The sequence below is a fragment of the Podarcis melisellensis genome (genome assembly GCF_964234715.1).
Source record: "Podarcis melisellensis genome assembly, chromosome: 16".
NCBI classification, from domain to species: domain Eukaryota; kingdom Metazoa; phylum Chordata; class Lepidosauria; order Squamata; family Lacertidae; genus Podarcis; species Podarcis melisellensis.
Window position 1 is genome coordinate 12,323,631 of NC_138533.1, and position 22,334 is coordinate 12,345,964.

General features: G+C 50.3%; 2 protein-coding genes across 9 annotated transcripts in view; both read left to right on the forward strand.

Moving 5' to 3' along the window:
- The first annotated feature begins 116 nt into the window (after positions 1-116).
- Positions 117-13,119, forward strand: LRRC71 (leucine rich repeat containing 71). 6 transcript variants are annotated; one of them, XM_081891615.1, is made up of 16 exons: positions 117-890; positions 4,458-4,576; positions 4,843-4,962; positions 6,166-6,306; positions 6,437-6,512; positions 6,644-6,718; positions 7,365-7,433; positions 7,845-8,004; positions 9,003-9,086; positions 9,277-9,366; positions 9,955-10,089; positions 11,233-11,338; positions 11,499-11,587; positions 12,112-12,220; positions 12,523-12,638; positions 12,827-13,119. In XM_081891615.1, exons 2-16 carry the CDS (start codon positions 4,483-4,485, stop codon positions 12,950-12,952), a joined length of 1,590 nt encoding a protein of 529 aa, XP_081747741.1. In that variant the 5' UTR covers positions 117-890; positions 4,458-4,482; the 3' UTR covers positions 12,953-13,119. The 6 variants fall into 6 exon arrangements, with proteins under 6 accessions (XP_081747741.1, XP_081747739.1, XP_081747740.1 ...); XM_081891613.1 differs by lacking the exon at positions 117-890 and adding an exon at positions 3,719-3,844; XM_081891614.1 differs by lacking the exon at positions 117-890 and adding an exon at positions 3,889-3,907.
- A 139-nt stretch (positions 13,120-13,258) lies between these two features.
- Positions 13,259-22,334, forward strand: part of TRPT1 (tRNA phosphotransferase 1) — a 130,278-nt gene continuing 121,202 nt past the window's right edge. Inside the window, exons 1-7 of one of the 3 annotated variants that reach the window (XR_014163492.1) lie at positions 13,259-16,232; positions 16,727-16,808; positions 17,773-17,942; positions 18,448-18,622; positions 19,429-19,485; positions 20,414-20,524; positions 21,517-22,297. Coding sequence is in view for 2 of the 3 variants with exons in the window: in XM_081891942.1 (XP_081748068.1) it covers positions 16,140-16,232; positions 16,727-16,808; positions 17,773-17,942; positions 18,448-18,622; positions 19,429-19,485; positions 20,414-20,697 (861 nt within the window). In the remaining variant the exon portion in view is untranslated. The other 2 variants (XM_081891943.1, XM_081891942.1) reach the window with 2 other exon arrangements.

Sequence of the window (22,334 nt, forward strand, 5' to 3'; positions counted from 1 at the left end):
TGACCTTATATTCCTTCCCAGCTCTTGCTACCAGGTGCAGTGAGTTACCAATCAGCCTCACCTGTGAGGCCGCGCTTTGCCTCTTCAGAACAAACTTAGGAAGGCCCCAGTCCTGTTCACAGGGCCTGGCTCCTGCACGCACACCTGACATCATCCATGAGCAGGGCTGAACATCTATTTGTTGTCTGAAGAGCCCAGCACCCTCTTGCTGTGGCATTTTAGTACCAGCCTCACACCCTTTTGCTTCAGGAACACTAGGAGATCCTTGTACAGCAACGTATGCAGGTCTAACAGAAGCACAGATAGTGAGAGAGGTTGTTGTTAACCTGCTTCATGTATCCTGATGAGAACATTGAGTGTGTTTGGCTGCAGAATCAGGCCAAAGGTCCACCTAAGTCAGAGGAACAAAGGAAGCTGCCTTTACCACATCAGGCCATTGGCATCCATCTAGTACTGTTGACACTGAATGGCAGCATTTATAAGTGCAATCGGTCTGTATGAGTTCATTTTTGTGAAATCTTTTTCTGGCTTCAAAAATAGGGTTAATGAACATTTTCCATGTTTGTGGGACTGACCCCCACAGATGTATAATAATGTATAAACTGAATAATTTTGCAAACCATGGGGAGAGCTCAGTTTGAAACACTTGGTAATATTTGCCGGAGAATCCATCTGGTCCCAGTGATTTACCTGTCCTAAGGTGCTTAATAACATTAGTATTCACTTCCTCAGAATTTGAAGTGACCCTGCAATGCTCAAACCGGATCACAATGTCCCTTGGGAATTCACCTGCTCTGCTTTTCCCAGTTGGGATTCTATGAGTCCCCTCTAAATCCACTGAGGGCAGTGGATTATAAATGGAACCATATCCGCCCCTTCTGCTTTTTCAGGTAAACCACAATGTTTAAGGTTTTCTGTCTGTCTCTGTCTGATTTTTCTTCTAGCTTAAGTGCTAGATCGTCAGTTGCCTTTTGAAGCAGCTGAATTTCAGATTGATTTTCAAGGGCTGTATTCATAGCTTCATTAGATGTTTTGAAGATTTCCTTAAGGTCTCCCAATAGTGAGTCAAATCATCTTTCAAAGAAGACTAGAGCAATTGCCCAGTCTGAGGCTAACGCTTGTCGGATTCAGTTTATGTAAGTGCCTATGACACCCTGTCGCCCTCCATATTGAGAGCAGATTTCCCACCTTTTTGTTGCCCCAGGCCTCCCTTTGCCATTATAGAGTAGGCCTTGTGTGAGGCCTCAGAACAGATACTATTTTCTCCCTTAAATCAAGTTTTACAGTTTTGCTTTTTGGACCTTGAGCATTACCTTACTGGAGTTGTAAATTTCTGGGTGCCAAACCACTTTTTAAAGACCACTTGATGCATTTATTGTCCTGTGGCAATCAGAGACATTTTGATTCTTGGCTACCCATGCCCCTGCATTTCATTTCTATCCCACCATTTTCTAAGCAGCTCAAGGTGGTGTATATGGTCCTCTGTCTCAACTGTTTATGTGGATGTGCAAACGCAGGGGGGTCCTCATGAATCATGCGACAGCTTTGGAAGTCAAGGGGCAGAAAAAGGCAGCATTTAAAAGAGGGGAAGAGTAGTATAAAGCCAGGAACTCAGGCAGAGGGGGAAAGGGAGGCCATTTGAACTCTGTCACTGGTGGGTTGCTGATCCGTTCCGGAGAGGTGGTGTCCAGGTACTTCAAATAGTTGTCAGGCACTGCTTGTTTTCTACCTGCTTCACTGCCTCTTTTGCATACCAGAGAATCTCTTGGCATTTGTCCCAGAGCGGGCAAAACCTCTTGTGATCCTCAGCAAAGAAGGTGCAGCGTGAGAGAGATGGGCTGACAGCTACTAGTGGTTTATTTTTATTTACCAAAAATCTGCAATCTGCTTTTGAAAAATGGGTGGTCCCAAAGCGATTCACCACACAAAGCAGAAACGTTGCATTTAAAAGCTCGCATTTAGAACAAACTGGTCTTGTAAAATCAGATTTAGAAGCAGGCACAGGAGCCAGACATAATACAAAAAGATCCTTGTTTGCCGATACAAGAGTTGGTTCCTGAACACTTGCACACTACAGGCACAGACCCACAATGTGCTAATGCAAATGTGTGTGCATATTACATAAACACACAGCATCACCTACTTGCGTGCTGACATTTCACAGTAAGCCATGCTCAAAGCAGGTCACAACATTCAAAAGTTATTTACATAATAACAGTGCACAGTTCATTCAGCCAAGTGGATACTTTGGGGGGGTGTCTGTATGTCTCTTTTCTCTGCATTGCTTTAAGAGACACCCCCCCCAAAAAACCCCACAACTGATTTCATGGAATAAGACCTGCGCTCATTAGGTCTGACACTCAGCCATGTCTGTGAAGATTGTGTTTTTGCTAATAAAGAGTTAACTTCAACTTTGAATGGTGTGATTTACTGACTGGCAGGCTTTCTGACAATAGGTCTGGCCACCTCTCAATACTGTATATTTTGGCCAAACTCGGCATGAGGGTTCCTGAGGTGGGACTGGCAGTTGTCATTGATGTTTGGACACCAGCCATCATTTTAACTCAATATGGCGGACTGATAAGTCACTTTGGTATGACTTCACCTGTTTTATGGCATAGGTTAGGCTTCGTAAGATATCGTTGCTCAGCATAAGGGTTCCCAAGGATGGGGGCCAGGAGTTTTCATTGATGTTTGGATGCTGGGTGCCATTTTGATTCAAGATGACAGACCCAAACATGACTTTAGCCCTCTTGGGACATAGGTTCAGCCACCAATCAAGACAGCATCACCAAATTCAGGATAAAGGTTCCTAAGGTGGGGTGGCAGTCTTCATTGACATTTGGATGTTGAGTACCATTTTGATTCAAAATGGCAGACTGAAATATGACTTTGGCATGACTTCCCTTGGTTTTTGGCATGATGAGTCCACACTCACAAATAACACTACTCATTTTTAAAACACTTTTTTTGTTTTTGTTCCTACAAATCTGTGGGTGGCACTAGGCACTCCCTGCTAGTGTGTGTATGTGTGTAGGTGTCTAAGCAGAGTCAAATGGAAAGGACTGTCCCTCAGACCTTGTGGGGAGCCGGATTATATATTTTTTGGGGGGATGAACTAATTCCTATGCCCCACAAATAACCCAGAGATGCATTTTAAATAAAAGCACACATTCTACTCATGTAAAAACATGCTGATTTCTGGACCATCTGCAGACCAGATTTGGAAGGCGACTGGGCCGGATCCAGGACCCCGGGCCTTAGTTTGCCTAGCCATGGTCTATCTCCTTATTTATTCCCCCTCCGCCCCATTCAGCTTGTATGAACAGGGGAGATGGGGGAACCTGTACTCTTGCCAGGCCCTTTGGGGAAGGGTTGGGAAGTGCTCCCATGCTCCGCCCCCCCCCATGCCAAAAGTTTCCTTCCCCAACCACCTCTCCCCAGACCATAGCAAGCAGCACCCAGCAAGCAGTGGCCATAGCAAGCAGCACCCAGATCAAGCCCTTTCGGTGATAGGGGAGGTCAGGGAAAGCGGGAAAGGGGATATGCCTCTTTCTAGCTCTCTTCTCCCCACTGCAGGGGCCACAGGGCCCCGAAAGACCCTGGGGGAGCTTCACACGTGCCCGTTCCGCAGGCGTGGCGGCGCCGCCCTTTGGCGAGCAGGTGACAGGTGGATGGAGGGGGATGCCTTGACTTTGGCCATCAGCGCTGCTCCTGCGCCCTCTAGTGGCCAACGGGGCTTACTGCAGCCGTCTCGGCCCTGCCTCTTTCCCCGCCTAGCTGCTGCCGGGTTTTGGTTGCCACGGCGACCGCGGCCTACACAGCCGTGCCAGGCCTGAGCTGAGTTGCGGGAGGGGGCTGACCTCGATACTGATATACCGCTGTTACCTCTGAGGCGCGGGGCGGGGTGAGGTGGGGGGTGGGAAGAGGATTCGTCACGTGGCCTTGGCAGGGAGACTCACCTGCTCCAATAAAAGTGGGCGCAGCCTCGCCTTAGAGAGCTTCAGCCCCCCCTCAAATCCTGCCCCATCTCCCTTAGGGCCCTCCTAATAAGTCGCCAGCACCCACTTTGAGGCCCCTCCTGCCCGTTAGGACTCCACCCCACATATCCCCATGGCTGACCGTCAATTGCTCCCTCTTTATTCCGTTTCCAGACCCTCATAGGGACCCCCAACCCATTGCTACAGAAACCCCCTCCCCCGTTCAGCCAAGGAGAGAGCCTTCTGACAGAATTTTGAATCTAACAGATTCCCCCCTCCAGGGATCTCCAACATCTAAAAAAAATCAGTCATAATCTAAGGGCCTTGAAGCTCCCTCCCCAGTCTCTGTGCTGCTTCTCCCAGAATTCATTAATCCCCCCCCCCCCCAGCCCTCACATCTTTCAGCTCCTGTCCCCATTCAGGGACCTTCACCCTCCACTTCCTACAACCTCATGATTCGTTTCTTTGTCCTCACAGAGTCCTTTCCAGAGGGAGGGGCGCCATGGGGAAAAAAGGAGAGCGGGGGGCCAAGGACAAGGCTGCAGCCTTGGAAGAAGAAGCCAGGAATGCTGCCAGAAGGGCTGAACATGGGGAAGGTAGGAAGATCTACTCTGCCCCCCCCATCTCTCATTCTGCTTTGACTCAGCCACGCTCTAGGGAAGTTTTCAATCTCATGACGATCCTGCGTGGCTGATATATGGTGGCTTGCTGTGTTGAGTTCCACAGTTGAGCATGGATTGCATCCCAGCTCCACTCTACTCTAGCCACTAGCTGCCACCACCCACATACAATCTTAGGATCTGAATGCCAGCTGCTTGGTCTCTCTAAAGCCCCTCCTGCGGCTTCTCCCCTTTCTTCACAGAGGAATACCAGTGCACAGGGATCCTGGAGCAGGATTTCTTGGAGCTCTGCACCCGGGCTGGATTCCAAGAGATCCCAAAAGTTACACTGAGGCCACACCCCAATTCTTTCGCTGTCCAGGGTGAGTGGTGCTCATTCCTCTTTATAACTTCATTGGGCTTTACATCCTCTGTAATATTTCCCCGCTTCACAATGAGGCACATGAGTTACAAATACTGGGGTTGGGGGTCAAGAGTTTAAGGCAGTTCTCGGTGCTATTTCCGCCGTCCCCTTGGATGTTGCTACTTCTCTGCGGTGCAATCCTGACAACAAACGAGTGCGTCTTTGCTCAAATGCTGAACCTGGTAGCATTTTTCTTACAGTGCCTCAGTTACCAGCATGGGGGCAACCAACTCCATAAAGTATTATAAACATCCCAGGCATCTCCAAGTTGAGCTTGGAAAGATTCCTGAGAGCTGCTGACAGTCAGTAATTGCTAGAGGGACCGATGATCTGAGGCGCTTTAAGGCAGCTTCCTATGTCCCTGTTTAACTCAATCAGAACCATGAGGACTGGAGTTTATTTTTAGAAGAAAAGGAGTATCTCAGTGGCAGAGCATCTGCCTTGCAGAAAGGAAGCCACAGATTCAATCCCCAATGGCACTTCCATGAAGGGCTGGGAAAGTCTTCTGGTCTGAAACCCTGGAGAGAACCATTATTGGTCAGTGAAGCCTGGATTGGGTTAGATGGACCTCAAAGGTCTGACTCAATACAGTTCCGCTTCCTGTGTAAAGATGGCCATCTCTTGAAGCTATCTATACCTCCAAAATCTGTTTTCACAGAAGATGAGGCATGCACTTGATCAGCCTTCCCCCACATGGTGGCCTCCAGATCATGTTGGACTACAAATCCCATCAGCCTCAGCCAGCACACCCTGCGCCTGTCAGCCCTAGCATTGTATGGACATGCTGGCTAGAGCTGATAGAAGTTTAACATATGGAGGGCACTACGTTGGCAACAGTCACCTTTCCACTTTTTGGGTGGGTGCAGACAGATGGGAGAGCAAAATTCTACCCTCTTGGGAATGGCAAAATTCTACCCTCTTGGGAATGGCAGCTGCTCTATGGAGAGACATCAGATAAGGTGGAAGAGGCCAGGTAAGATTATCGCTGAGCAGAGAGGAGGCCATGTCTGGTCAATGAATCCAGAAGGGTTTGGTGCTCTATAGGGTGCCAGCTTAGCTTCCCTCCTGGAACCATGTCTTGTTCCTTACGGACCCACAAGAGAAGCTGCCAGGCTCTTTCCTCCTTGTTGCTACCCTGGTGAGCTCTGACTTGTCTCCACAGAGGAGCCTGACCCACTGGCCGAGAGGGAGGGTCCCTACATCATTGCACAGATCCAGTGCAAGTATGCCTTCTTCCGCCCCACCATCCAGGTGGATTTGGAACATGAGGACCCCAAAACCACTAAGGAGATCTTCATCCGGAGTGAGTGAGGTGCTGTCCCTCTCCCTGGTCCACACAGACCTTCCGTCTCCCCTCTTTGTGCCCCCCTAAGCAGGGTGGGCTGGGGGCTTCAAGGCCAACGAAAGCCCCACCTGCTTTTCTCTGTCAGCAGACTGGAAAATCGAAGACAAGATGCTGGGTATCTTTGCCAAGTGCCTGCCAGCTCTTTCCCACCTCCAATCAATTCGGTGAGTGGCCCGAAGTCCTGGGGCAGGGGGCATGGCTTTCAGGCTAGTGGTTCACCCAACATCCTCCTGCAGGCTAAAGGGGAATACTTCTCCTGAATTCCCAAGTTTCATCCCCTCTGCTCTCCTTTCAGACTCTGGAAGGTTGGCCTGACAGACGTCACCTTCCTCTCTCTCCTCTCCATTGTGCCAACCTGCTCCACACTCAAGTAAGTCTTGGCTCACAGCCAGTCAGGCCTCAGCCAGGGTCTCCTCCCCAATGTCAAGTGATGAGACAACAGCCTGAAGTCCAGAGGCAGACAGGGTGGTTAATCGCAGCAGGCAGGAGCAAGGGCTGAGGCTCAGGCAAGGAGGAGGGCACACATTTCTCGGATGGATCAACTGGCTGGAAGGCTGGGCTTTTAGGGGCCCAAGTGAGCCAGAATTGTAGGAATGGGGGCCAAGGCTGAGGTGGACCCCTTGGCACTAGGGAGCTTTGGGCAGCCTGATGCCCTGAGATGTTGTTGGGCCCCCACCATCCATGATCCTTGACTGACCATTGGCCATGCTGGCTGCTGGGGCTGCTAGGAGTTGGAGCCCAACAACAACTGGAGGGCCACAGTTTGAGAAGAGATGGCTTAGCCAGCCAAGGTCACAGGAGATGGCAAATGAAGGTGTTCAGTCTTGACACCTACTTCCTGCCTGCAGAAATGCCTTGGTTACTTGATCCCACAAGCATCATCTTTATTTTTTCTTTTAAAAAATAAGATCAACAGTAGAATAACGGAAAGGGGCAAATGCTGACAGTGGCTCATGTGCATTGGGTGGGCAGAGAAGGAGAGCATATCCACACCCCTCTTCTCCTTCTGCTTGCAGGACACTGGCCGTGGAGGGAAACCCTATGCGTGAGCGATTGTACCACAAGCTGGTTGCTGAAGAGACCAAGTGAGAACTGAGGGGATGCCTGGGGGGAGATTGGGAGTGGAAGACTGAGCTCTGGGTGTGTCTGGGTGAGGGTGTGTGCATGCATGTGTGCATGGAGGTCTCTTGCCTCTAGCATACACAGAGCCCAAAGGAAGGGAAGGACCACAGCTCAGCGGCATAGAATGTCCCAAGGCCCAGTCCCTGGGGATGAGAAAAGATTCCTGCCTAAAACTCTGTAGAGCCACTCTGCCAGTCAGTCTTTACAATACTGAGCTAGATGGACCAGTGGTTTGACTTGGCACAAGGCAAGACAGGAGCCATAAAAATATGTGTCCGGTGCAATTGCAGTAATCCAGGCCCTTTCTAGGGCAGCTGGGTGCCCAGTCCTGCTGAGAAGTGGCCTCTCCTTTCTTTCTTTTCCTCTCCTCTCAGCTTGGCCCACATTTCCCTCCGGAACAACGAGATCGATGACGAGGCGGCCTTACTGATTGGGCAGGCGCTTTCTTCTCTCAAGGGCTCAAACAAGAACCTTGCCTCCATCAACCTCAGCTATAACCACATCACGGATGTGGGTGCCGGCTACATCGCCGATGTGAGGAGGCCTGAGGCAGCTCTGCACCTAGGCAGAGGCCAAAGGATTCAGGGCCTACATTCTGCTCTTGGAGGTTCAGGGGAGGGAGGGTGACTTTCTCCGAAGAAAGCCAGGAGTGGGAGCTTCTGGCAAGAGTGCTGTAGGGACAGACTGGGAGGTGGTTTAGAAATAGCATCCCAAGACTGAAGAGATGGGAGAGAGTTGTTTGTCAGGATGGAGGAAAGGCTCTGTGGGAGTGCAGTCCCACTGTCAGTTTACAGCTGACCACTGGCTCTTTGGTGATCCAGTAGCAGTTTGCCCTTTTTCCTTGATGTGGCTGGAAAAGTCTCTGTTTGTAATTTTGGCGTAGTGAAAGCTCTTTGGTTCTCCTAGCCAGGCATGGCCAAACTTGGCCCCCCAGCTGTTTTGGGACTACAATTCCCATAATCCCTGACCACTGGTCCTGTTAAGCTAGGGATGATGGGAGTTGTAGTCCCAAAATAGCTTGAGGGCCAAGTTTGGCCGTGCCTGTGACCTAGGCAGAAAATGCCATTGGCTAGGGTGCCCTTTTTCCAAGGTAGCTTCCTTTGGTAAAAGGCAACTCACATATTGGATTGGAATGCAGGAATATAGGATCAGCAGTTGCTGACTCCCCATTGAAACAGACATGCAACTGTTATAGAAGGGCAGCCCTTGTGAGGCAGCTGCTGTTTTGAAAGGCATCCTTGCTTTTCACAACCCATTTGGACTGGCAGTGCTGCCTAGAATCACACTGGTGTACATAGACACATCCAACAGTGCTCACAGAACAAATTGGGAGTTTGCCCATCAGTATTTGGAAGCCTCAGAGAGTTGCATCCTCGACTTGGCCAGGGTGGTTGCAGTCCTGGGACTGCTCAGCACCCGGGGCCTTCTCTCCTGGAAAATGTGAGCTTGCTCTCCTTCCAGTCCCTTGGCCTCCAGCCACTTAATCCCCCCTGTGCTTTTTCCTCCATGTCTTTCTGGCTCCTCCTGCACAGGGCCTGCGGCTCAATCGTTCGCTGCTTTCCTTGTCGCTGGCGCACAACCAGATCAAAGATGAAGGAGCCCTGAAGCTCGCAGAGGTCAGTCTGGCTGTGGCCCTTCAAGCGGTTCAGGAGGTTCCCCTTTTTGGGAATGGGATGTGTGGGACAGGAGCCCTAATTGACAACATTGCTGCCTCCCTCCCCTCTATAGCAGGCAGGCCTCTGCAGCCAGGGCAAGGAGAACAGCAAGTGGGTCCATCCCAACAGCCTTGCCCTGCTCACTCCACAGGTTCTTGGCCCATTTGCGCTCACACACATGGAGGTGGTAGAAAGGAGGCGGCTTCTGCTGGAGAAGGAGGTCCAGGAAAGATGTCGCTTGGTAAGCAGGAAGGAGAGAAGTGCCAGAGGAAGTGGGGGGGGGTGGATGAGTGGGCTCCAGAACCCCCCTCTCTAGGGCCTGAAAGTTTGCAGCAGAAGCTGGCTGTGCCCAGAGCTATTTGGCTTGCCTCTGCCATGGCCTCATAGAGAAACTGCCCACCAGCCCTAAATCTCTGGAACTGTTTCCTCTTGTTCTTGCACTTTTTGTTGCTTATTTTAGGATGAACCACAGTTGCTCATGTAGTGTTTATTATTATTATTATTAGATAAATTTTAAAAAGCTGTAAAACTTACCAGAAGTATGGGTGGAGAGGGACCACAAATGGCTGAACCCGCGTTCAGTTTGCTAGGATGCATGTCAGTCCTTCCATTTCCAAAGCCAGGCTCCCTCTATGGCTGCACCGCACATTGCAACTCTCTCGCTCTCCCTTTCCCTCTGAGTCTCCTGCAATAAGTAACAGAGCTTGCGCAGTAGGAGACTACCCTGATCCATCTCTGCTGCCACTGGGCTGGGGAATCAGCACAGGGCCATTTCTGCCAAGAGGTTGCTATTCTTCTGAGCCGACTGTTTCCACTCCTCTCTCTCAAGCCACAGAGACATGCGGAACTGAAAAACGAGCGCCCCTCCAGCCACATGAGCAGCATAGCCCTTGATAAGCTGCAGACAGCCAAGACCACCAAAGCCATCACTAAGAAGAAGGAGAAGGAGAAGGAGAAGGAGAAAGTGAGAGCCCTGGAGCAAGCCAGGAGACAGTCTGGAATGAGGGGACCCTAGGAATGCTGTTTTGAAAGGCCTTGCCCTCACTGTGGTTGAGGGAGGCAGGGGGTAGTGGAGAGATGGGGTTTCCTTCTTGCTGGGAGGCTAATTCTCCTCCTCCTGTTTATCTCCCATGGCTTCTGCCTCTCTACTTCTGGGCTGGGGACTGTTGGGTGCAAGGACTTTTCTGTGGTGGCTCCCCATTTGCACAGATAGCATCTCAGAGTCAGGGGAAGAGCCTTTGATCCTCCCTAGCCTTGGCTGCTGCTTTTCACTTTTGCTTCCACTGACTCTTCATGTGCTTTGCCAACCTCATTTTCTGCTCTGCTGCTAATTGGTGTGGAAGCCATTTAGCCTGAAAGCCCCCTTGAGGCAGGATACAAATGAACCTATCCTCCTCCTCCTCCTGAATGCTGCACAGTTTCCTCTGCCAGGAGAGGGCTGCATCCCCCCTCCTTCCCTTCTACTGTCCCAGCCTCTAAATATAACCCCCTGACAACCATCCCCCTGCCACTCTAATTAGCAAAGTGATATATAAAACCTTTTCTACTTTCTTACTATCTCTCATTGGTTTTGTTTACTGCTTTGTGTCACCCCTTCTAGTTGTGGAATTCACTTAGTAAGTGAAGGATGGTGGGAGCAGCAAGGCTGGGTTCCCAGTCTAGGATACATCCCCTTCCCCCTCCCCAATTATCTCAGCCCTGACCCCTTCTTCTTTCCCTTCCCACCAGCACGTTTGGCTGAGGTGTGATTCTGGTGGCGGGGTTGGATTTGAATAGGGTTGCCATATTTCAAAAAGTAAAAACCAGGACACGCCGAACTTTCTTGAGCTGCTTTTTTTTTTTTTTTTTAGGAAAACCCAAAATTTGTTAAGCATTTTTTTTCCAAAAGCGCTTTTTTGATTGACTTGCCTAAGATCCAAGACAAAGTGCCGCCTTTCGGAAATTCCCCCCAGATGTCAATTCCGCCTTTGAAATCCCAGTAATGTTCGGCAAAATCCGAACAAATGGCAGCCCTAGATTTGAACCATTTTTAGAAGGGTGGGGGAAGGGACTACGCACTACCTATTTATTAAAACAAACCACAACCCAAACCTTCCCTTCTTTCTAGGAACTTCCTAAGAAGGATGACAAGGGCCAGGCCAGTGCAGCAACAGCTGCACCAGCAACTCCAGCAGCTCAGTCCAAGAAGGAAGACTCCAAGCAGGCCAAGAAAGGTGCCCTCTTTACTGCCATCCCCCTCCCTATGGACTGTTTTCAGGGGCCTCACTGGCACTCGCAAGGGCTTCCTCCCCCTCCCTATGGACTGTTTTCAGGGGCCTCACTGGCACTCGCTAGGGCTGCTTGACCACAGCCTTCTTGATTTCCCCCCCACAGCGGCTCCTCCTGCCGAACAGAAAGCCGCCCGCGGCAAAGGAGCCAAATCAGGCACCAAAGACAAACGGGCTCAAGTCATAGAAGTGGAGGTGAGGCTCATTCGAGCATCGTCCAGCTCAGCTCTTGACCTGGCTTAGTTCTTCAAGGAGGAAACTGGTAGCCCCAGCCCCTCACCCTTCCTTGACACCAAACGGCCAAACCTCAAGGCAAGGATCCTTCACCTTCACCTTCTCCTTCACACAGGGACCATCTGTGGCCCTCCAGATTGTGTGTTTGGAGCCCAAGAGCAATAATGGCCAGTAGCCGAGGGTGGTGGGAGTTTCTTCTCTGCCCCATCCACACACCAGCCCTTCCAGCCTCACATGTCCGCACATTCACAGAGTGTAGGAGAGGGCTGGGAAACATCTATGGCCGTCCCAGTGTTGCTGGACTGTAGCTCCCATCACCATCACCATCCTTGACCGTTAGCCATGCCGGTTCCTGCCAGGGAGCATAGATGACCCCCACCCACCTTACTCCAGAGTCAAGGACTTCAACAAGCTGTTGAATGGCTGCCATCTTTCCTACATGGTACCTTCGCCCCCCCCCCCAACTTTTCTGTTTTCCTGGGCAGGTGATAGAGCCCACTGAGATGGTGAATCCGCTGCTGGAGCCAGCAGAGCACAGGGATGGGCAAGTCTTCCTGCCAGGCAACCGGGTCCTCATCTACTTGAACCTCATCCGTACGTCTCCCCTGGAGCAGCAGGGTAGGGGTGGGCCAGGCAGGGTGAAGAGGGTGACTCACCTAGCGGCTCTTTGTTGGGAACCAAGGCCTTTCATGGGGCTCCTGACCAGCTGACCCAGCTGCTGTTGTTTCCTGATTTGTAGATGGCTCTAAGCAGAGCCAAGTGCTTGGCCAGCTGTGCCGGCTCCATACAGTTCCCAAGATGGGCTTGGAGAGGGTGGGGACGGGAGCAAGCACCCTCCGAACGGGGAGGGAGATCCTGAGCTTAGTTCTCTTCTTTTGCCTCGTGCCCAAACTCAGGTAACCAAATCACAGAGAAGGGCTTGCAGGCCTTTCTGGTCGCCTTGGAACAGCAGAGTGTTAGGGTGGCTCCTGGAGGCAAAGGACCGATGGGCCTCCTGCGGCTGTCACTGGCGGTGAGTTTGGGGACGGGGATGAGGAGAATAGCTGAGCCTTTGGGGCCTGGTTCTCTTTCCATCTGAAACTTGCACCCTCCCTCCTTTGTGGGATTGAGGGTGAGCTGGGGAAGCCTTACTGGTACTGCAAGCTTTGCAGGTACCTGCCTCCCTCAATCCCTCACCTGGATCATTTAAAACTGTTTCAGAAAAACAACTATCCAGTGGACAGCAAGACCTATGCCAGGATCCAAGAGCTCATGTGGACACGTGACCCCGTTCCCAGGTCAGGGACAGCGGCCAGGGTGGCAGAAGAGGAGATGGGGGCGGCGTAGAGCTTTAGCTGGAGAGCACACAAAAAATCCAGGATGATCCCGCTGGCCTCCTCGCAGTGCTCCTTGGATTCAAGCATCACTTGTCATTTGAACGCAGGGAGAGGGAGGAAACTGCTTCCCAACCCAATTCAAGAGAAGTGCAAATAAACCTGATGCTCATCTCCTCACTTAAGGGTGCAGGATCCTGTACTAATTTAGGGAAAGATTTCAGGGGGAGGAGTCACTCCGTGGATGAGAGGCAGAGAATTGACTTAATGAGACTGCCAAGTCAGAGGGTCGTAGCAATATTTATCCTGCTGATAATGGAATTAGAAAACTCCAAATCCACCATCCCTGCCTGATAATATGCATAAAATCCAGGTTATGGAGTAAATAAGAGGCCTCACCTGCTAGGTTGACAACAGTTGGACTTGGTGACATCTAGGAGAGACCCCCTCCCCCCAAAATCATTGCTTTCTTGTGGCAGGATGGGGCAGTCACTTGGGGGTGGGGGATATGGCATGGCCACTAAGACCATGGTAATACCCACCCCAGCCTGTTGCACCCCATCCAACACACTCCACTCATCGCAATATTTTCCCCCTCACTTGCTGGACACACAGACTCCTCACACACAATGAGACCCCCAAAGCCCCCTCTCCCTTTGGGAAAGGGAAGGGTCTCAGAAGAGAACTGCCCCTTAGAGGAGTTTGCTACAAAGAGGCTCACCTTCCCCTGTTGGCGAGACCCATCCAGCCCTCACTTCCCTCTACAGCATGTGCAGAAACTGCCTTCTTGACTGTTGGACTCCCTATTTGTCAATGTGCTAAAGCTTGGAGGTTTGAGACCCATCAGCTACCTTTGCCTGGTTTAGCCGGACAGTGGAAGCTGTTTCCTCAGTTGTGGATCCTGTCGCCTTTAGACATCATCTAGGAGCCACAGGGGAGAGCTGAGTGCAGGGTGCGGACCAAAGGTGGACAGACTATCCCAGAAAGAACACTCGTGTGTCCTCCGCCAGAGTGAATGGTGAGCAATGATTGGCTGAGAGTTTGAAGAGTGGTTTGAATGCTGGGAGGGAGTCAGTTGAGAGTCAGTTAGAGCCTGGAGATCAGAGAGGGAAGAGCTGGGGGTGGATGTGAACCAGGGTTGGTTAGATGAGCGGCATAAGAATAGAATAATGGCCTGGTTAGAACTGTAATAAAGGGACAGATAAGATACTGGGACATTTGAAACCATACACTTGTGTACTCAGAGGCATCTTGAAGTCCTCATTCAGCGTTTTTTCATAAATCAGTTGTATTCTGCCACATGCCTCTTCCTTGGCTACGTGAGGGTTGTTGACTTGTTCAGATAAAAAAATTACCTATGGTGGCAGTGCAGATCAAGGGGGCGTTTAGTAGAATACACAGAAAAGGCCCGGCTCACCTTTAAAAAAGTGAAAAGGTGGCACAGTGCCAGAGTGACTCAGAGCAAGGAGGGTTGGCACAACACCAGCCCCCTGCTTCCCCTGCAGTCTCACAGGAAGGGAACCTCATTTGGAAGAGGGGCGGTGGCACCCCCAGATGCCCCCCTGCCAGGCCTGTGGCAACCAATCATGGCAGCAGCTCCATTTCACAAAGAGATGCCAACACCACAGCTGCTTCCCACAAGTTGATCAAACTTGGGCATTAATTTATGACAAAAGGAAAAAGCTACACAGGAGAGGAAATTAATTAATATTAATGAATGAATGAAAACCCTATACCATTGAAAGGAAGAAAATGATCATTGGCTTTTAGCAGATCGAACAGCAGAAAAGTGCACATGCGTACCCAGCAGCTGGTAAAGTTTCTTCCACTTTGTTGGCATCCCCCTGCAAAGGAGCTCCCCCTGCCTCAGTCTCAGGCTCCTTTACCCTTGGAATGACCTTCCATAGGCCAGTAGTAAAAGGCAGGATAAAGCACACAAAAGGAGGCTCAAAAGGAAGGTGGACAGTGCCACCTCATGGTCGCCCAGCACCTTTATTCCTGGACTGAGGTGTGCATGCTCACTCATTGTACACAAGTGCACACACACACACACACTACAATCTCATTGGAGAAGTGAAATCTTACAAAAACAGTTCTTTATTGCAACTTTCAGTAGCTTGGGAGTGCTCCTGGATCCGACACTTGAAGCTCAGGTGGCCTCAGAGGCTTGAGGGACTGTTTCCAAACTATGGCTGGTTCCTGTGACTTGGCCGCAGGACTCCATGCTCTGATAACTTCCAGGATGGATTACTGTGCTGTGCTGTGCGTGGGACTGCCCTTGAAGACACTTCAGACTGCGCCCAGGGATGTTTTGCTGCTGGAGGCAAAACCCCCTGTGCCTGCCCCACCTCGGCCCTCACCACTGCCAGGCGCTCACTGTTGCCAGCAGTTTGCCACCTCCTGTGCCTTGACCCTGATGGTACGCCCATGAATGGCAGCGCACTCCTCCACTCGCCCCTGAGCTACCCCAAAAAAGTTGAGCAGGACAAAGATGGCAGCAAGTAAAGGAGCATGCCGCTAGGGTCAAGGAGGTGGTGGTAAACACCTGGCAGTGGTGTGATGGGTCAGTGCATCTGGCTGTTAAAACCAGAAGGTTAGTAGTTCAAGCCCACCCAGGGACAGCTGTGGGCAAGATTCCTGCTTTGCAGGGGGTTAGACTAGATGACCGTCAGGGTCCCTTTCCAATGCTACAATTCTAAGAGGCCTTATAACAAGTCCGACCCCTTGGTCCATCCTGCTCCCATATCGCTTGCACTGGCTGGCAGCGTTTCAGACAGGGAATTGCCAGGGATTGAACCTGGGACCTGCCGCATGCAAAACAGATGCTCTACCACTGAGCTGCGTCTCTTGCCTGTAGAAAAAAGAGACCATATAAGTAACAGCTTTTAGGTGGGGAGTAGGAACTACAACTCCCAGAAGTCTGTGCGGTCCGTCGTGCTCGCTGACTCTTAAAGACGTCAAGGTTTCCTCCTGAGCGCCGCTCGCACTTCGGGAGCGTGTCGTTTGGGGAACTGGGGAGGGAGGCGGTGTTGAGATCCGAAGTGGAGTCCTGCGAAAGACAGGGGAGAAGAGAGAAAACTGGGAAAGCTGCAGTAAGTAACTGGCATGGGGAAATAAGGATTTTGGAAAACAGGTCCAGTAGTTTCAACGCCCCCAGCCAACTACCCGTGGGGTTTCTGGATTTTTGAGTCATCATCATTATGGATGGAGAAGCACCAGATGCTGGGGAGTGTCTGCAAAATCCCCCCAGAAGAGGCAGAAAACACGGAAACCGGAGGAGTCACAGAGATCAGGTAAAAATACAACAGCCTGGTTAGTTGTAGCCCACCTTGGGAGGATACCATTTTCCTGTACTACTTTTAAATAATAGAATAAAAGAGCTGTTTAGAAGGGAGAATTCTAAGACTGGCAACTTCTCCGTTTCCTTGCAACCTCTAGTGAAATTTTTGCACCTGTGCCAACTTTTGAAGATACTTGAGCCCTGGAAAAGGAGGGTCTCTGGAGGACAGAATTGGCCCTGCCCTCCACCTCTCCTATAACTGCAGCCTGCAACAGTGTCTGAGGCCAACAGCATCTGCAGGGCACAGTATTGGCTCCCACCTGCCCCAGGCTAGGGCTGAGGAGACCCAGGAACAATTCCTTCCTCAACCATGAAATTCACTTTACTGGGTTGTTGGGGAATCCGCACAATGTTTCCTTGTGCTCTCTGCAGAAAATTGGAAGCATAAAATGTAAAAAAAAATTGAATACTCACCCTCGCACTGTTTGTCTCCAAACTTTGTTTCAGGATGCAGGTGTTCGCCTCTCCAAGGCTCTTTCTTACGTTCTGCGCCATGGGGCAGAGAAATTGGGGCTACAGATGGGGCTTGGTGAGTGTTTCTGCCCTTCCACACCCCACAACACTGCCTGGGAAAAAGAAAAGAAAAAAACCTTCACCTGCTCCTGTTCTGCCAGCCACAGGACAGTTAAAGGCAGAAGAGCCCTGCCAAAAGGAAAAGCTGGCAACCCTCAAATGTGTCATTTTTTTTTTACAAAACTGGAAGCCATTTATTGGTGGAGCAGCTTCTAAAGAAAACCTTCAGATGAACCACCCACCCACTCACCAGCCCAGCTGGAATCAAATTGGGACAAACCCTGGCCCTCTGAGCAGGGAGGAAATTTTTGCGATGAGTTCCCTGCAGAGCACAGGTGAATTGAGCAGTAGAGCCAAGTTGCAGGGGAAGAGAATTTAATTAAATCTGGAATGGGGAATCTGGTTCATCCCAAGGGCCGCTTTTCCTTTTGGGAAACCTTCCGAGGGCCACATGCCAATGGTGGGCGGGGCCAGAGGCACACGTGGGAGGAGCAATAAATGCACATTTTGCTCTTGTACATGGGGCTCTACACATTGCTACACATACACTCAACCCCACCACTATTTTCTGTCTTCTATCCAGACAAGCAAGAGGCATTATCAGAGTTCAAGGACACATTTCAGTCAGCCCCAAAAAGAGAGAGGCGGGGGTGGCCTGGGGAGAGTTCTGAGGGCCACATAGAAAGACCTGCAGGGCCACATTCAGGCCCTGGGCCTGAGGTTACCCACTCTTGAATTAAACTTTTAAAGATGGATTTACCTTTGGTTTCTCAAGCTGCTCTAGCATTTGGCGCTGCCCTGAATTAAAATTGCACCTGTTCCTCCATTATGCTCCATTCTCACTATTAATGTTGTGGGGAATTTATTTAAAAGCTATGTACATTTTTAGCCATTCTTTTCTCACCTCAGTCCAGCTGGCTGGCTTGACAGTGCTGTCAAAGAAGGGAGTTCTTAAACATTTTGTTCTTCCCAAACTGCAGATGGCTTCGTGGATGTGGCGGAGGTCCTTCATCTGCCACAGTTTAAGGCCTGGACCCTGGAAGACGTGCAGCGCGTTGTGGAGACAAATGAAAAGCAGCGCTTTGCTCTACGCCCCCACCCTTCCAGCGGGCAGCTCCAGATCCGGGCCAATCAAGGGCACTCGCTGGAGGTGGGGAAAAGGGTGAAGGAGTTGTCATATATGGGAACAAAAACGGGAATGAGCTGCAATTCCATGCTAAATGCCAGTGTGGTATTAGCCTGAGTTTCTAGCCCTTATGAGTTGTGGAGTGGGGAACCTTGGGCCTTCCAGGCCTCTGTATCTGGCCCTTGAAACTTTTGACAGCCCTGTTTTATATTTTTGAATGTTTTTGCCTGATTGGAATGTGCCTGTGAACTATTGAGTTCCTGAATATAGAGGGGTGTTTGTGCGGGTGCATAGGAACTAGCCTACTATGCCAGGATATAATTTATATTTGTTGCTCTGCTCACTTTGACCTCTAACCTAGCCCATCACTGGCATGTGGCCCCCAGAAGGTTGCTCCAAAAGGAATGTGGCCCCTGGGCTGAAAAGGGCTCCCCCTAGCCCCCTCCTTATGGCAGCAAACTTGAAAGTATGTTGGCTCCCTCAGGTAAAACCTCATAAACTGACCATTAATGTTCCATGAACACACCAGGTGTCTGAACTGGAGTTGATCCCACTACTGGACCCACGGGATTTCCCAGAGGTTGTGGCCCATGGCACCTATCTGCGCCACTGGCCAGGAATTCGCCGCAGTGGCCTCTCGCGGATGGGAAGGACGCACATCCATTTAGCGGCAGGGTTGCCGGGGGATGGAGCTGTCCGGAGTGGTGAGCATACCGTTCCTCGTGTTGCAAATCTGTGGCCTGCAGTGCCCCAACTCCCATCCCAAAGAAGAGAAAGAAAAACACCTGGCTGTGAATTGAGATTTTTGCCTAAGGACCTTCTCTGGCCGGTTGGGTTGGGGGACTTCTCTGCCCAGGAAGCTCCCTTAAACCACACCAGACCATTGGTCAATCCGGAACAATATTGTCTAGCCAGCAGTGGGGAAACTCTGACCCACAAGCCTCATCAGGTCTGCCAGGCCTTTGGATTTGGCCTGCATCCTAGAACTCATTTGTACTACACATTTAAAGCAGTACAGTGGTACCTCGGGTTAAGTACTTAATTCGTTCCGGAGGTCTGTACTTAACCTGAAACTGTTCTTAACCTGAAGCACCACTTTAGCTAATGGGGCCTCCTGCTGCTGCTGCGCCGCCGGAGCCCGATTTCTGTTCTTATCCTGAAGCAAAGTTCTTAACCTGAAGCACTATTTCTGGGTTAGCAGAGTGTGTAACCTGAAGCATATGTAACCCGAGGTACCACTGTACTGCACCGCTTTCAACAGTCACGGCTTCTCCCAAAGAATTCTGGGAAATGTGGTTTGTTATAGCTGTTGCATGCTGCTAGAAGACCCCGTTCCGCTCAAAGAGCTCCAATTCCCAGAGCGCCCCCCAGGAAAAAAGATTGATTGTTTAACCATTCTGAGAATTGTAGCTCTGCGGCAAAGATCAGAAAAAGAGGGACTGTCTCCACTAAAGAGACATGACGGGAGTGAATAACAGAGGCCCTTAAATGTGTTGTTTTTCCTTTCTAGGAATGAGAAGCAACTGTGACGTGGCTATAGTCATTGATGTCGCCAGGGCTCTGGCCGGTAAGTGGAAAGGAACTAGAGACTGTGTGGGTTGTACGCATTCTCTCCCTATGGTGCTAGACTCCAGCTCCAAGCATCCATGCCCGTTGGCCAGCCTGGTGGGGCTGATGGGAGTTGGAGAGCTGCAGACTCCCCTACCTCTCCTGTAGGTCAAAGGAGGAATAGGACAAGGAACCCTCTAATACAATCCCCCACCCTTTTGCTTGCTGCCTGCTCAAAAGGAGGGTTTGTAATGGGGCTGGCACCATAGGGCAGCTCCCTGGGAGGGACCACTGCTGACCTCACACAGAGACCCAGTGGGCACCCTCCTCATCAGATGAACACTGTCCCTTTAGAGAAGCAATTAGTTAACTGACATTTCCCATAGCTCCATAGTCTGCTGCCGTGCTGGCTGTTCTTGTCATAACACTTTGTTGTTAAGAAACGGGACTGGGTTGCTGAAGGGTGTCACACTGGGGCCAGGGACACTGGGAGACTGATCTCACTGCTTGCTAGGATGAATGACATGGGAAGGGGGAGACCAGCCTGGCTGCCACCCATCATACAGCGAAAGTGTAGCTGCAGGGAGTCTTCTTCTTTCCCTCCCCACCAGAAAGAACTCTTGTAAGAATGTTGTGATTCAGAACTAGCATCCGATTTTGCTCTCCTTGCCCTCAGGCTTACAATCTTGCTGTTTATCATTGTAAGCAAGTTTGCTGCTCTGGGTGCCCCCTTTTTTTTATCCAACAAGTGGTGTAAAACTACCTTGAATAAATGAATGGAATCCAAGCATCCTAAATCCTAGGGGGCCTTCCTCCCAGCCAGCAAAGCCCTCTCTGGAATGGACTCCAAACTTGCCTGTCATTCATCTCGCACCACGCTATAGGGCAGGGTGAGGAAGTGGTCCTGGGCTGAACTGTCTCACACCTGTGAAATGTCTTCTCTGCAGATGGAATCAAGTTTTACCGCTCGGCTAATGAAGTGATCCTCACTCCTGGCGATGCCAATGGGCTGCTGCTCCCCTGCTACTTCATGGAGGCCCTACAGCTCAAGCCTAGGCGTGAGTTGGGCAGCCTGCCTCTTGCCACTCTGGCCCGGGAGTGCTTGGGCAGCTTGTCATTCATGCTGCTGCAAAACCCAGAACTTTTGAGGCGTGCTGGGTGGGCTTGGGGGAAAATGAATGAATTTTACACTAATCTCGTGAAGGATTTAGTTGCAGCTGCATTGAATTAGCACTTCAAGGTCCAGCTTGCTCTAACCCACAAGCCCTGCAGTGCTGCCTTTCTGGGCTGAGATCACAACCAGAGTCCTGCACATGTTGTTCTCTAAACCCACAACTCTTGCCAATCCAAACCTCCCTGGAAGCCCTGGCACTCGCAAGTACTTGTGCATGGCATAGTTGCTATCTCACATGATTGACAAGGGGGTTGCCCTGTCCATCTGTCAAAATTCCAAATTCCTGCACTCTGCTGCTGAGGTGGGCAGTGGCGGTGGCAGCACCAGAGTAGGATGGTTTCTGAGGAGCCGCTGTGGCCTGTTGTGACTGTTCTGCCGCAGCTTGTTTGGGCCTCCAATGCAGCTGCGATGGGCCAGCAGCTCTTGGAAGGCTAGCATCACTCTGCAGGCTACAGCACCACCTGTTGGCAGCCAAGCAAACAGTTGCATGACAACAACCCTAAGCAAATACAAAATTGGAGAAGATTCCCACCCTTCCCCAAGTAGCTCAGGGCAGCATCGTTCTCTCCCCTCGCCCACTCTTGTCTTCACAATCTTGTGACATAGGTCAGCCTGAGAGAGAGAGAGAGAGAACACAAATAAAAATGACTGGCCAAAAATCCCCCAGTGAACTTCATGGCTGGGATTGAATCTGGATGTCCCTAGCACTATAGCTACTAAGCCCAATTGCCTTTGTGCATCCTCAGGACTACTTTTGTTTCATGTTCCTGTGACATGCCTTGCAACTAAAAATCAGGAGTGGAGGCTGCAATCTCTATACTGGGTGCCCAATGCTTTTATGGGGAGTCACACCATGTGCTTTTTTTTGTCCCCCAGGGTGTGTGTTGTCCCTCAACTGTCCTGATCCTGAGCCACTGGATGCATCTACCTCTATGTAATTTATGTCACTTACATACATTTCAATGTAAAGCCCTTATCCAAACACTTAAAAAGAAAAGCAACTGATTACATATTGTTTGAAGTGATGATGTGAACAAAATACTGATTGTATTCGCTCAACTGATTTCCATGCCAGACCACAGAGGAACTGTAGCAATTTCTGCTTTTCTGTTTCCATTGTACTTCTTTGGCATCCCTTTTCCTTGTTGGGAATTTTATTTTATTTTTGGCTTTTTTTTTCTTTTTTTTTTGCTTTTCTCCAGCCTGCTGCTACCTCCCCATTATGTCTGGGTGCTGCTGTTTTGGCAGCGTAAGCATCAGTACTCAAATCTGAACACAGAGAGCAGAATGAATTATTCTCATCATCCACCTGGGAAAGCAAGAAACAGAACAAAACGAAAAGAGAAAAACCAAGGATAGACTAACCATAAATGAGGCAGATATTGTTTTTCAGGTGAACAGTGACATGATATGTTTATTTCACAGAGACAAAACAAGTCATTGTGGGAAAATGTAGGGAAAGGACAATGAGAAGCGTTTCCAAGTATGTATTTATTTGTATATTTTTGTAGCTCCTTGGGATAGATAACGAAAACAAAGAAAGCAAATCCCCCAGCAAAAGAGACAACAATATAATTTTGTGACATCGAAATATCCTTAACTGCCCCCCACAACAATTGCTGACTTAACGCTGAGCACACACACACACTCCCCCCGAGTGAACTGCAGGAAGGCTCTGCAGGGTATAGACACCC

Bases quoted from the DNA above. Each gene is read 5' to 3' on its own strand.
- LRRC71 (XM_081891615.1), top strand. From the start codon at position 4,483: ATGGGGAAAAAAGGAGAGCGGGGGGCCAAGGACAAGGCTGCAGCCTTG. The intron at 6,307-6,436 runs GTGAGTGAGGTG...CTCTGTCAGCAG, and splicing joins TAAGGAGATCTTCATCCGGA to ACTGGAAAATCGAAGACAAG. The intron at 7,434-7,844 runs GTGAGAACTGAG...CTCTCCTCTCAG, and splicing joins CTGGTTGCTGAAGAGACCAA to CTTGGCCCACATTTCCCTCC.